The 12,988-nt window shown below is 51.5% G+C and overlaps 1 protein-coding gene across 4 annotated transcripts in view; it reads left to right on the forward strand.

The window, feature by feature from the left end:
- Nucleotides 1-12,988, forward strand: part of AGPAT4 (1-acylglycerol-3-phosphate O-acyltransferase 4) — a 120,017-nt gene that overhangs the window by 89,107 nt on the left and 17,922 nt on the right. For all 4 annotated transcript variants that reach the window (XR_011074911.1, XM_068550724.1, XM_068550723.1 and 1 more), the window contains exons 4-5: nt 11,127-11,288; nt 11,917-12,070. Coding sequence is in view for 3 of the 4 variants with exons in the window: in XM_068550724.1 (XP_068406825.1) it covers nt 11,127-11,288; nt 11,917-12,070 (316 nt within the window). In the remaining variant the exon portion in view is untranslated. The remainder of the gene's footprint in view (nt 1-11,126; nt 11,289-11,916; nt 12,071-12,988) is intronic.

A 12,988-nucleotide genomic window follows, 5' to 3' on the forward strand; every position in this document is an offset into this window, starting at 1 on the left:
TTAATCTCTATGCTCTGCTCCCTCCCGGGCTGACGGCAGAATTCACCTCTGAATGTTCATCCTCATGGACGTGAGAAAGCTGAATGCCTAGGCGAGAGCGTTTGACCTGCAGAATTCAGAATAAATACAAAATCCTGTTTTTCTCCAACTAGTTTGACTTCTTGCATACCTGGAGGGCGTGAGGCCAGGGGAGCTGCCTGACCCCTTCCTAAAGCAGCCCATCCATTCCTACTACCCTTGAAAGGAACCAAGCAGCATCTTGTTATATGAATTGTTTAGCAGTACTTTTGTCTTAATTGACCTTCAAAAAAAATCACCTGATTCATTTCTTTTATTTATTTATTTATTTATTTATTTATTACTTATTTATTTATTATTTGTGGCTGCGTTGAGTCTTAGTTACTGCACGCGGGCTTTCTCTAGTTGCGGCGAGCGGGGGCTACTCTTTGTTGCGGTGCACAGGCTTCTCATTGCAGTGGCTTCTCTTGTTGCGGAGCACAGGCTCTAGGCGCGCGGGCTTCAGTAGTTGTGGCACGTGGGCTCAGTAGTTGTGGCTCACGGGCTCTGGAGCACAGGCTCAACAGTTGTGGCACACGGGCTTAGTTGCTCCGCGGCATGTGGGATCTTCCCGGACCAGGGCTCGAACCCGTGTCCCCTGCATTGGCAGGCGGATTCTTAACCACTGTGCCACCAGGGAAGCCCCCATCTCTTTTTTTTAAGTAACACATGACGTTGAGATCCTTCTGGAGTCTGAGGAGTTTGCTTTTTAGAGAGGAAGAGTTATAAAGAAGGTTCCTGACGAGGCATTTTTCATCTTAACATGTAACAACCCAAGAGGAAATGAGTTGAAATTGAAGCCAGTGAAATTTGCAGAAATCCTTGAGAGGAGGGTTATTAAATGTGAAATTGGATTTGCGGAGAAAGTGATGGGATTCTTTTAAAAAGAAAAAAGGGGGAGGGCTTTTAGTCTTTTATAAGCTTTTACCCTGTGTGGTCATTCTGGTGGCCTGTCCCCCAGGCTCTGGTTCCCTCGGAGCTGGCCTTGCCTGGCATGGGCCAGGCACCAAAGGCTCTGGTTATGGTCTTTAAGGGATTCACTGACTCATTCCTCCTTGGGGCGAGTGTGACCAGTGGACAGGCCAAGGCATGCAATGCAAAGGGTCACGGCTTCCGAAGCTTCGAGTCTGTTTACTTTTCTCTCTGCCCCAGTAAAATGCGCATGTCCTCCTTCACAGTGGCCCCGAAAGGTTACCTAAGATCACGTTTGTTGGGTCTTTGAGCAGTGTCAGGGCCTGGTAAGCACTCCGTAACAGCAGCTGTTCTTGTCCATTTTTATCTGCTGGGTACGTGTGTCTTGGCAGTTACCCCGGAGGCCAACTGGGATGTTCTCTTTGGGTCTTTAAAGAAGCCCTATGTGTTAGTTATCTACGGCAGGTGACAAGCCCCAAACACAGTGGCTCCATTTGTGTGGTCTGAGATCAAAGCTAAGCTCCGCGGGGGTCCTGGCAGGGGTCCCTCCGAGGCTGGATGGTGGTCTCATCTGAAGGCTCGCTGTGCAGTGCTCTGCCTCCAGGCTCACCCCTGTTTGTTGCCAGCCTGATTCTCACGCCTGGGCCTCTGCTCAGGTGTCAGCTGATCCCCACGGGGAGCAATGCAAGAGTGAGTGGGAGAAAGCACCTGAAGCAGAAGCCACAGCCTCACTGTACCTGAAACTTCTGCTGTACTCCATTTGTTGGAGATGAGTTGAGGGGCCCACCCCATACTGCAGGAAGCAGGGAGGTACCAAGAGGAGAGGATCGCTGGGGCCAGCGCGGAGGCTGCCTGCCACCCCACAGCGTGACATTCAGCCTCAGACCTCACGTTTCCATTTAGTTAACGTTATTTAGGGGATCCATCACAGCTCTGCCTGAAAATAGATTGAATTCCTGTCGCATGTCTGCGTACATCGAGGTGCAGAAGGAGGAGAATAGAATTCTGATTCCTAAGCAGCGGGCACTCACAAAGCTCCCTTGTGCCTTCTAGACACGAGGCCTCAGATGATGACGAGGGCAGTTGATGCATCTTCATAATATTTATCCAGCAAGCGTGTTGGGTGTATTTTCTGTAGAAGACACTGCTCTGGGTGCTGTGGAGATACAAGGACGGGCTGAAATGTCCAGTCGTCGCTCTCAGTGACTTTATAACATAGAAAGAGAGGCCACGAAGGGGCATATAAGCCAGTCACACAACACAGGGCTTGAACAATAATGGGAGGTGGGGAACGTGTCCATTGGGGGCACCCTGTGTGTGTCCACAGACCACTCAGCCATACAGCAGCTTCCTGGGGGTCCTTTGTTTGCTAGGGAGGGCCCAGAGGTCCCGGGTAGGAGCTGGGGCCACCGTGGTAAAGATAGAATATGGGGGGTGAGTTTTGGTGTTTGGGGCCGCTCTGTTTACCAACCTGTGGGGAAGGACTTTGGTATTTCAACAACTGGAAAATAATGTTTTGGTGCTATTAGCACACTGACTGCTGCACCCAGCGATGGAGAAATTTCCCAGAAGGTGTTGACACAGGGCTGAGGCCTTGAAGAACGGGGGTGATTTTAGGAGGGGATAAGAGGTGCAGTAGGTAAAGGGAGAATTATGAGGCAAGGGATGGGGGTGCCTGGAGGGAGATCATGAGTGATGTGGCCACCCAGCAAGGATGGGGCCAGCTGCCGTGGTCCTGGGCTCTGCTGACCAGTTCTTCTCCATTTGCCAAGCGTACATTTCAGCCCTCCCACTGCCTCGTTCGCTGGCTGCCAGCTCGAGGTCACTGTGGGGTGATTTTGGACTTATTGACCCAAATCAGAAAGAAGATGTCATAAAACCCAAGAAAATCAAGAGCTGAACCCAAACCTGTCAATGTTCCGGTTTCATTTTGCCAGGATGCTTCTGGTTATGAACAGGAAATGTGGTTCTTTCTGTGCAAGATCACACATATCTAAAAACCAACATTTCTTAAAGTTTGATTATAAAAGGACCGGTTTTCTAACTACATATTTCTGAAAGGGATGTCGAGGCAGATTTGTTTACAAAGGCTGCACGAATGTTATTTCCTGTAAACCTCCCGTCGATGATCACATTCTCCCAAATTGTAGGCTTCCTGTGTTTTATTTTCAAACGTGTAAAACTAAGCAATAAAGTGGATGCCCTGAAAGATGAATGTGTGCTCAGGTCTCCAGAACAGATATTTCTGTTTCCCTCTGAGGGTGGCAGGGGAGGGACAGATGTGTAGGCAAAACTCCCCAGTGGTTTTGAGAGCCACACATGTGACTTGTACCCTGGCTCCTGCATTTACCAGCTCTGGGACCTTGGGGAGGTTATCTGACTCTTCTGAAGCTCAGTTAACCTTTCCCATTTCGTGCTGTTTAAGGGTTTCATGAATGTAAGTAAAATACCTCATCAATTGCCTAGCACAAAGTAGGCGTGCCATAATTATTAGCTCCTTCGACCCTAATTCGTTTCCCTTCATTCAGTGTTTTCTCATGAAAAGTAGGATAAAGTGTGGAGGATGGAAGAGAGATGGAATGTTCTCAAAATGCGATTTGGCCAGCTGTTCTGGCACCGGATCCCGTGCGGCTGAAATCCCCCATCACTTTTATGAACTGCAAGGTATCATGGTATTTGTTTGCCTTCATCCCGGCTTCTTCATAGGCGCTTGTCAGGCTCTCTCTTTGGCTACAGAGAGACTAGAAGCTTCTAGTTGTGGAGAAGTGTTGTTTTCCCTACCAGTGGCTACACCTGCAGCCATGGTTTTGTCAGCCCCGTTAAGCTGGATTCCGGCATCCTCAGGTGGGTCTGTAGAAGACTTCTCCACCTCCCACTCCCACCTGGTCAGTCGGTTAACGGTTAATCCGCAGCCCTGTCGGCATTGCTTCCAGGCACCACCAGCTCGGGGAGGAAGCAGGGGGGCCACCGTTTGCCTCTGTGTGTTCACCACTTGGGCCAGGCAGGCTCCGGCACGACACAGGTAAGAACCCCGAGAGAATGGAGATGAGGTGAAAGCCCTTACAACCCCTGGAGCTGGGAGAGGCGTTGGCCACGGAAAGGAGTCTCTGGAAGCACAGATGCATTTTGAGTTCATAACCAAGTGTATTCCTGGAAGTGGTAGCGTGCACTTTATTTTTAAAAGTGTAGCCCTGAGTTAGACACGCCAAGTCTTCTTTTTTATTGTACGAGATCCTCTGGCTTGTCTTTTTTTTTTTTTTTTAAATTATTTTTATTTTATGGCTGTGTTGGGTTCTTCGTCTCTGTGCGAGGGCTTTCTCTAGTTGCGGCAAGTGGGGGCCACTCTTCATCGCGGTGCGCGGGCCTCTCACTGTCGCGGCCTCTCTTGTTGCGGAGCACAGGCTCCAGACGCGCAGGCTCAGCAGTTGTGGCTCACGGGCCCAGCTGCTCCGCGGCATGTGGGATCTTCCCAGACCAGGGCTCGAACCCGTGTCCCCTGCATTGGCAGGCAGATTCTCAACCACTGCGCCACCAGGGAAGCCCTGGCTTGTCTTTAACACGCCGAAGTCGGATCACACTGACCGGCGGTAAATCCAGGCTGGCGTACGGCAGTGACGCTGCTGGTGTCCTCCCTCCTCTTCCTGCAACTTGGCAGAGGCCTGTGACATTTGCTCTGGGAGCCGACTCTGCACCCATCGCCCCGTCCGCTGCTGCCTCTGTCACACCCGTCTGCCACCTGCCCAGGGCCCCCCGTTCCCCCGTGTTCCCGAGCTTCCGTTGACTGTTCCTCAAACACCCACTGGCTCTAGGTACTGAGCACAAGGAAGCAACTCCATGATCTTCTGCCCCCTCCCTGGAAGGCTCTGTCTCCCTGTCTGCCCCGGCCCAGGTCCACCCAGGACGGATCGGGCTGGCCAGGCAGCACCGCGAGACCCGTGCCCAGGGAGCGGGGCAGAGCATCCTGCCGGGAATTCCTCTGGAGCCCTGATCCCGCAGACTACAGTCAGCTGTGACTTACTCTGAACCTAAGAACTGCCTAGTTTGCCCCCAGATGCCCTTCTTTTTCACTCCACGTCTGCACTCTGGTCAAACCAAGAGCAGTTTGGGGCTTGGAGGCCTGTAAGCTGGCGTCAGGGGGAGACGTTATCGAGATCCAAAGAGCTGCAAGCATTTTGCTGGACTTTGACATGTTTATTTATTTCCAGACTTTGACATGTTTGTTTATTTATTTCCAGCAGATGAATTCTCAGACTGCTTTTGCTCCATGTTTGTTTTATGCCTTTCCCCTGTGGCTGTGACTAATTGTGGGACAGTGTTCATTTTGCTTTGGGACTCTCTTGAGATTTTTCTGGTAGTGTAAGGTCCCCAGCATTTTCCTCCTTAGCCTCAGAGAAGGGAGAAAGCAAGAGAAAGAAATGCAGTGTAAGTGAGTTAGGTCACATGTGGTACCCTAGTTGGCACAGATTGAGTCTCTCACCTTTTCTCTCTCTCTCTCTCTCTCTCTCTCTCTCTCACACACACACACACACACACACACACACACCCCTCCGGTTTATTATTTTGAGCTCCAGTCTTTTCCTCTGTGTTTTACTATGGCCAGGGACTTATATCTCAGAGACATATTCTATTCTCATCTTTTCCTGCACCCATTTCTTTTGCTGGGGAGCATGTCTGTCCAACAACTTATTTGCAGAATTTAGTGGCAGAAATAACACTGAAATTGCTAGATTTCTTTTTCTTTTTCTAAATTAATTAATTAATTTATTTATTTATTTTTGGCTGCGTTGGGTCTTCATTGCTGCGTGTGGGCTTCTCCCTAGTTGCGGCGAGCAGGGGCTACTCTTCGTTGCGGTGTGCAGGCTTCTCATTGCAGTGGCCTCTCTTGTTGGGGAGCGTGGACTCTAGGTGCATGGGCTTCAGCAGTTGTGGCACGCGGGCTCAGTAGTTGTGGCTCCTGGGCTCTAGAGTGCAGGCTCAGTAGTTGTGGCACACGGGCTTAGTTGCTCCACAGCATGTGGGATCTTCCTGCACCAGGGATCGAACCCGTGACCCCTGCATTGGCAGGCAGATTCTTAACCACTGCGCCACCAGCAAAGTCCAATTGCTAGATTTCTGTTTCTCTCTTCACACTATACTTTGAACACCTGAAGGCCATGAACAATCCTAGCCATCTTTGTGTTCCCAGCACCAAGGAGGTTTTTGGCAAATACCTGCTGCACGACCAGAGTGGCTTTGAGGTTCAAGTTCACATATCACACCTCATGATAGTGGCTGAGCTGTTGGTTGACTTGCTGGTCCTCTATGGTGACGGGCCTACACAGCTTGGCTGGTCTCCACTAATCTTAAACATTTGCGGCTGTGCTTTTAGCTCACAGTCAAGAAAAAGTTCAGAGTGTTAAAGTCTGGATGCCCTAGCCTGTTTATTATTGAAGTCTTACCTGTTTTCAAAGTTCCACTTAAGATACCCCATTCAGGTATTTTATTTATTTAGTGGAAATAAGTGACCTTGGGTGAACCCAACTGGTAACCATGATGGTGGACCTTCAGGAGGGAAGCCAGGAAGAGATATTTATGCAAACAACCCCTTGACCAGGTGCCATCTTGCTGGCTAGTCTCAGTCCTTACTCGTGTTCTCTGCTGGTCCCTGCAGAGTGGTTGGAGGAGGAGGGGACATTATGGAAAGGTGACTGCAGAGGATGCCCTGCTGTTCCCAACTATCCTACAAACCCAGCATCAACACTTAACATTTTCATCTTATCAATTGGCATGTGGCCGTGTTGGAGAAAAACCTGAACTAGGAAGTTCTGACTCTGCTCATTTTTTTTCTTTTTTTTAAAATAAATTTATGTATTTTATTTATTTATTTTTGGCTGTGTTGTGTCTGTTGCTGTGTGCATGTTTTCTCTAGTTGCGGTGAGCGAGGGCTACTCTTCATTGCGGTGTGTGGGTGTCTCATTGCAGTGGCTTCTCTTGTTGTGGAGCACGGGCTCTAGGCACGCGGGCTTCAGTAGTTGTGGCACACGGGCTCAGTAGTTGTGGCTCCCAGGCTCTAGAGCTCGGGCTCAGTAGTTGTGGCGCACGGGCTTAGTTGCTCCGCAACATGTGGGATCTTCCCTGATCAGGGCTCAAACCCATGTCCCTTGCATTGGCAGGCAGATTCTTAACCTCTGCACCACCAGGGAAGCCCCTCTGCTCATTTTTTAACCACAGAGGCTGTAGAGCTGAGAGAAGTGAGGCGAGAGCCACATAATCTCAGGTTGGAATGCACCAGATCTTACTGCATCCTTAGAACAGGTTTTTGTAGCACCTTGTGGTCTCTGCCCAGGGGTCGACCAGTTGGCTGGAGGTGCTGAATTTCGGACTCGTGGGGGTGGCTGCTTCCCTGAGCAACTGGGTGGTCCTCAAAATGGTTATGGGCTGCTTAACTAGATTCATTGGGCAGCTGTGGTAAGACAGTTCTCATCTCTCTCTCTCTCTCTGTCTCACACACACACACAGGCTAGAAAGTTTCATAAACTTTTCACCATAGGATGTGATAGGATGACGGTGACTCCCTACAGCATCTCGAAAGTGGCCAGGGGTACATTTCAGCCCTTGTAGTTGTGGATTGCTCTGTGCTGCCTGGGAACATTTTTTGTTTTTTAGATATGCTTGTGCCTAGATGGCTCTATTGATAAATCTAACTCATCAGTAAATCCTCTCAGATCTACCTTCAAAATTAATCTAGAATCAATGAAACTGGTATATTTTCTTGTACGTTCTCTCTTAAAGGCACTACCATCCACACACAGAGACCTTTGCTTGACCTGGGGGAGTCATGGCATTGTTGGCATATTAAGTTTCCTGGAGGACTGTATGCATATTTGAATAGTACGTTTCTAGTTTTTGGTCATAAATGAGTTAACTCCTGTAAATCTCCTAGCCCAGTGCCTATCAGGGAGTGCTTTACTACGTGTAACTATTGTTATTACTACATTGTAAAGCTGGCTTAGGAAATGGGTTGAATTAAAAGGGACATTCAGCTGCGTGGCTACTTTGTGGTAATAATAATAGCTACACATTATTAAACACCTGTGTGTCCTGTTCTCAGCTAGGAGCTTTGGTTTACGTTTCCATGTGTTCCTAGATCTTTACAGCAACACTTTCAGCTAAGTATTACTTTGCTGATAATAATACAGACAGGAAAGTTGAGGCTCACCATGTAAACATAATCAACATCAAGGCCTAGGCCTAATCATAACATCCAGAATTTTAAGGTTGAAAGATGGAATAATTCAACATAAAAACAGAAATGGCTCCTCTGTTCCTTTTCCTCATTAAAAACAAATAGGCTGTTTTTGACTCAGAGCCTCATGTTCCAGAAGCAAATGATTGAAAATGTGCTGATGTCAACCACTTCTTAAAAAGGGCATTGTTAGAGGGACGCTAGCAAAATAGTTTTCTGAAAAGTTCAGAGTTAAAGTGTGGGTGCCCTAGCCTGTTTGTTATTGAAGTCTTACCTGTTCTCAAAGTTCCACTTAAGATACCCCATTCAGGTAAAAAAAAAAAAAAACAAAAAAACAGGAAAATCTAACAAAATTAAAGAAGCACTTCTAATCTCACCATCCAGCTATAGCTACTGTTATTTTTCTCTGTTTTACCATTTTTCATATAGTCATAGTCATACTATAAACTCAGCTTTGATTACAGATTAAAAAAACAAATTTAGTCTTAATATAAAGCATTTCCCCAGCCATTAAATATTCATAGAAAACAAATTTTAGTGGCTGTAAATCAAGGGGTTGACAAAGTTTGTGTGTAATTGTCCAAATAGTGAATATTTTGGGCTTCATGGGCCATATAGCCTCTGTCACGACTTTTCAACTTGACTGTTGGAGCACGGACGCAGCCATGCTACTAGCAGCCTACTAGCAGCAGGCAACGTGCATGTAAAAGAGAGCAGCTGTGTCTCAGTAAAACTTTATTTATAAAAACAGGTGGCAGAGCAGATTCGGCCCACCGGCTACGTTTGTATGATATCGTATATGACATAATTCATAGAACTCTTTTTTTAATTTAATTTTTAAAAATTGAAGTATAGTTAATTTACAATGTTGTGGTAATTCATAGAGCTCTTCCACTGTGGGACATTTAGATGGTTTTCAGTGCTGTAACACAGCACGACGGGGATGACATACAGACTGTTGCGGTCACGTCTTTTGGTTTACATGTACATCCCACATCAGTGTCAGAGTCGCCATTTCCTTTTAGCAGCAGGTCATCAGGGGCCAACCACTAAGACCCACTTGGGTCTTGTGGGATGCATCCGTTAATAGGAAATACCCCTGAGAGTACTTTTCCCCAGCAGACAGCCGTGATTGACTGCATTGGACCGTTCACCTTCCAGACCCAACAGCTGCTACTTTGGAGTATATGATCCTTCTCTTGGCTATACAATAGATCACCATTCATAGCTCCTTCAAATTGCCACAAATTATTTTTGGAAAGAGTTCAGGAGTAGGTAATTTTTAAAATAATCCTAACCTGCCGAGAAAGTAAGTTTAGTTCTTTGGTGAAGATTTTTTGTTTTGTTTTCATCCTCAAGGCTGTGATCAGGGAGGTGACTGAAGGGCAGGGAGCAGGGACCATGAAAACATCCCTGCTGACAGGAGGGGACGGCTGAGGAGAGGGCCAGGAGGCCTCCCACAGCCTGAAACCCACCCGTGGACTCAGTGGATGGCCTTTAGATGGCTCCTGTGGGGGAGTGGTGATGTGTAGAAAGTGTAGCTGTGCCTGGCACACGTGGGCCCTCACCCCTCACTTGGCGAGTACTCTGATCTTTGGGGACTTGCCTCTGGGCCCTCTGGGACAGGTCCTCAGATTTTATGGCTTTGGTTCTTTTCTTTCTTTTCTTTTTTGTTTTGTTTTTTGTTTGCGGTTTTTTGTTTGTTTGTTGGGTTTTTTTGGCCATGCTGCACGGCATGTGGGATCTTGGTTCCCCGACCGGGGATCGAACCCGTGTCCCCTGCAGTGGAAGCTCGGTGTCCTAACTAATGGACCAGCAGGGAATTCCCCAGGCTTGGTTCTTTTTGAGGGAATTTGCATGTTGGAAATTTGTGTGTGGGAAAAACAAAACCAAAACCCGCCAAAACGTGGAGAGGCTACTCCTGAAAGGTATCTGTGCTTTTCCTTCTCCCAGTGGGGAAGATGCTTGTGGTTTTTTTAAGGTCAAGGGGACAAGTGGCTGTTTACACCTTTCTCTGGCCAGCGTGGGGGGGTTGGGGGATATGGCCTGTTGCCCCTCTGCTGAGCTTTGTAGTTTTGTGGGAGTGACAGGGAAAAGAGACAGGGCAATGCTGAAGTATGGCTCTTGCTTCCGGGCCTCGTGGGTTCAGGGGCGTGACCAGACAGTTGTCACCAGGAGCACAGCTGAGGCCGCCACTCGTCTACATCACCGCCTCCATCATCTGTGCCACTGATGGATGACGGCTATTTCTAGGAGCATCTTGGCCAATTCCAAAATTAGGGGCGAAACATATAGAACCCAATCCACTAGATCAGGAGCTGTTCTTGTGTCTCCCCTGCTCCCTCCACCCCACTGGACCCCTGCTTGTCCCCCGCCCGTCAGGGGCCTGCAGCACCTGCAGCCTTGGGGCTGCGCCGGCCAGCAGACGGGTGGAGCTCCCCCAGCGCCTCTGCTGATTCCGGTTCACCCCTCGGCTCCACCGTTTCCTAGCTGTCGAACCCAGAGAACCCGCCGGGCCACGTTTCCTGGTCTGTAAGGAGCGTAGGGTCCGCCCACCCGCAGAGCCAGCAGGGTTGCTGCGGCCCGGGTGAGGTCTGCGTGGTGGGCTTAGCGAGCACTCCGGGGTGGGCCCCTACCTGTGTGAGCTGGCGGAGGACAATGCAGCACCCCATGGCCCCCAGAGGTTCCCGACTGCTCCCGCTGCCTGCCCTCCCCTCGGAGAGCCAGGCCCCCTTGCTGCCTGCCCTGTGGGGCAGGGTTCGCACGACCTTGACCTCCAACTGACCGGTGTCGGAGGCTCCCTGCCTCCGCATGCTCGGGAACCGTCCCCGTGCCTGGAGTGCGCGTTCACTCCTCCTAGAGAGACCTCCGGCGGCCGTCGGGGAGGACCCCACGCCCCTTTCATGGACGCCCCGGGCCCCCTCTGTTTCAGGGCTCCAAGGTCCTGGCCAAGAAGGAGCTGGCCTACGTCCCCATAATCGGCTGGATGTGGTACTTCACGGAGATGGTCTTCTGCACGCGCAAGTGGGAGCAGGACCGCAAGACCGTCTCTGAGAGCCTGCTGCACCTGCGGGACTACCCCGAGAAGTACTTCGTACGTGCGCCCGGCCCGCGGGGCGCCCCGCCACACTCACACTCGGGGGGCCCCGGTCACACTCACACGCTCGCTCACCCCTCTGCTTCCTGAGCCTCCTCAAATGTAGACCCTCTCTCTGAAGCTCACAGACCCTGAACACAGTAGACCGGGGGCTGGAGGTCCTGCCTGCGGGGAGGGCAGGCACAGCTGCCAGGCCATCCCTGCTCGGGCCACTTCCTGACGCTCCCGTGGGACCGTGTGCGGCGTTTGACGGGGGATGGTGCGCGGGACCCCGGGACCTCGTGTGACCCCTGGGCTGTGTGTGTGACCTCGGAGCTGTCTGAGTGACCTCGGGGCTGTGTGTGTGACCTCAGGACTGTGTGTGTGACCTCGGAGCTGTGTGTGTGACCTCAGAGCTGTCTGAGTGACCTCAGGACTGTGTGTGTGACCTCGGGGCTGTGTGTGTGACCTCGGAGCTGTCTGAGTGACCTCAGGACTGTGTGTGTGACCTCGGAGCTGTCTGAGTGACCTCAGGACTGTGTGTGTGACCTCGGGGCTGTGTGTGTGACCTCAGAGCTGTCTGAGTGACCATGGGGCGTGTAAGTGGCCTCGGGGACGTGTGTGACGGCCACCTTGTCCCTTCCAGTTCCTGATTCACTGCGAGGGCACGCGGTTCACGGAGAAGAAGCACCAGATAAGCATGCAGGTGGCCCAGGCCAAGGGGCTGCCCAGCCTCAAGCACCACCTGCTGCCTCGCACCAAGGGCTTCGCCATCACCGTGAGGAGTTTGAGAAATGTAGGTAAGGACGACCCTGCGGGGCCCCATGCAGTGAGGGAAGGGGACCCTGGCACCCACAGGAGTAGCTTCCTTCGCATGCCTCCCCCCCACACCCCCGACGGAGGGGAGCCAGGGACGGAGGCTGGGACATCACCCCTGCTTAGCCTGGGTCCCGGCACCCAGCGGTGGAGGAGCGGCCACTGCCTGCACAAGTGCGCACACGCACGCTAGGCCAACACTGCCCTCTGCTGCTCGGCGCCGGTACTGCAGGCGGCGGGCGGTGCGGCGTGCCTGGGGCCCACGCCCGGTCAGCCCAGGTTTTTGTTGCGGTTTTGCTTTATTTGGCATTTCTTGCCCGTCTTTGGCACCAGCTGCCTCCAGACGATGATCTCTGTGACCTTGCCGTCTGTCCGGCTGGCCTTGAGTCCGGAGCCCTAAATTACTGTAGGTAAGGACAAGAAGCAAGTAGCAACAAGACCAGCTTGCTCCAGTCTCTGTCTCCTGTTGAATTCTTGTCCCTTTAGTTTGGAAACACGTGCTTTACCCTTTCCTGCCCTGCGGGTGCCGGAAGCCCCACTGCCCTGTCCCTGTCTCCCAGGAGGCGAGAGGGCGGAGCTGGGGGACCTCCCCGCGTCCCCGGCGCCGGCTCTGCGCCCGCCGAGGCCGAGCATTCTGCGGGGAGAGCCGGCGGGGGCCCAACGCGGTCTCCGCGCCCCCGGCCCCCGGTCCTCTCTGCCCCGTGAGGCCGAGGCCCCCAGCTCCTCCCCGGCCTGCACCGGGGATTGGGGTCGGTGGACGTGGGTGTGGACCGTGTGGCGTTTCCGGTGCCGTCCGCACGCCTTGGGGCGGCGGCTCCACCAGGAGCTTTGTGATCGCGCAGACCGGCCACCCGGCTCCTGTAGATGGAGCGAAGGCAGCACTGAGTCTGACTTTAACACGT

The sequence above is a fragment of the Eschrichtius robustus genome, chromosome 9 (assembly GCF_028021215.1).
Source record: "Eschrichtius robustus isolate mEscRob2 chromosome 9, mEscRob2.pri, whole genome shotgun sequence".
NCBI classification, from domain to species: domain Eukaryota; kingdom Metazoa; phylum Chordata; class Mammalia; order Artiodactyla; family Eschrichtiidae; genus Eschrichtius; species Eschrichtius robustus.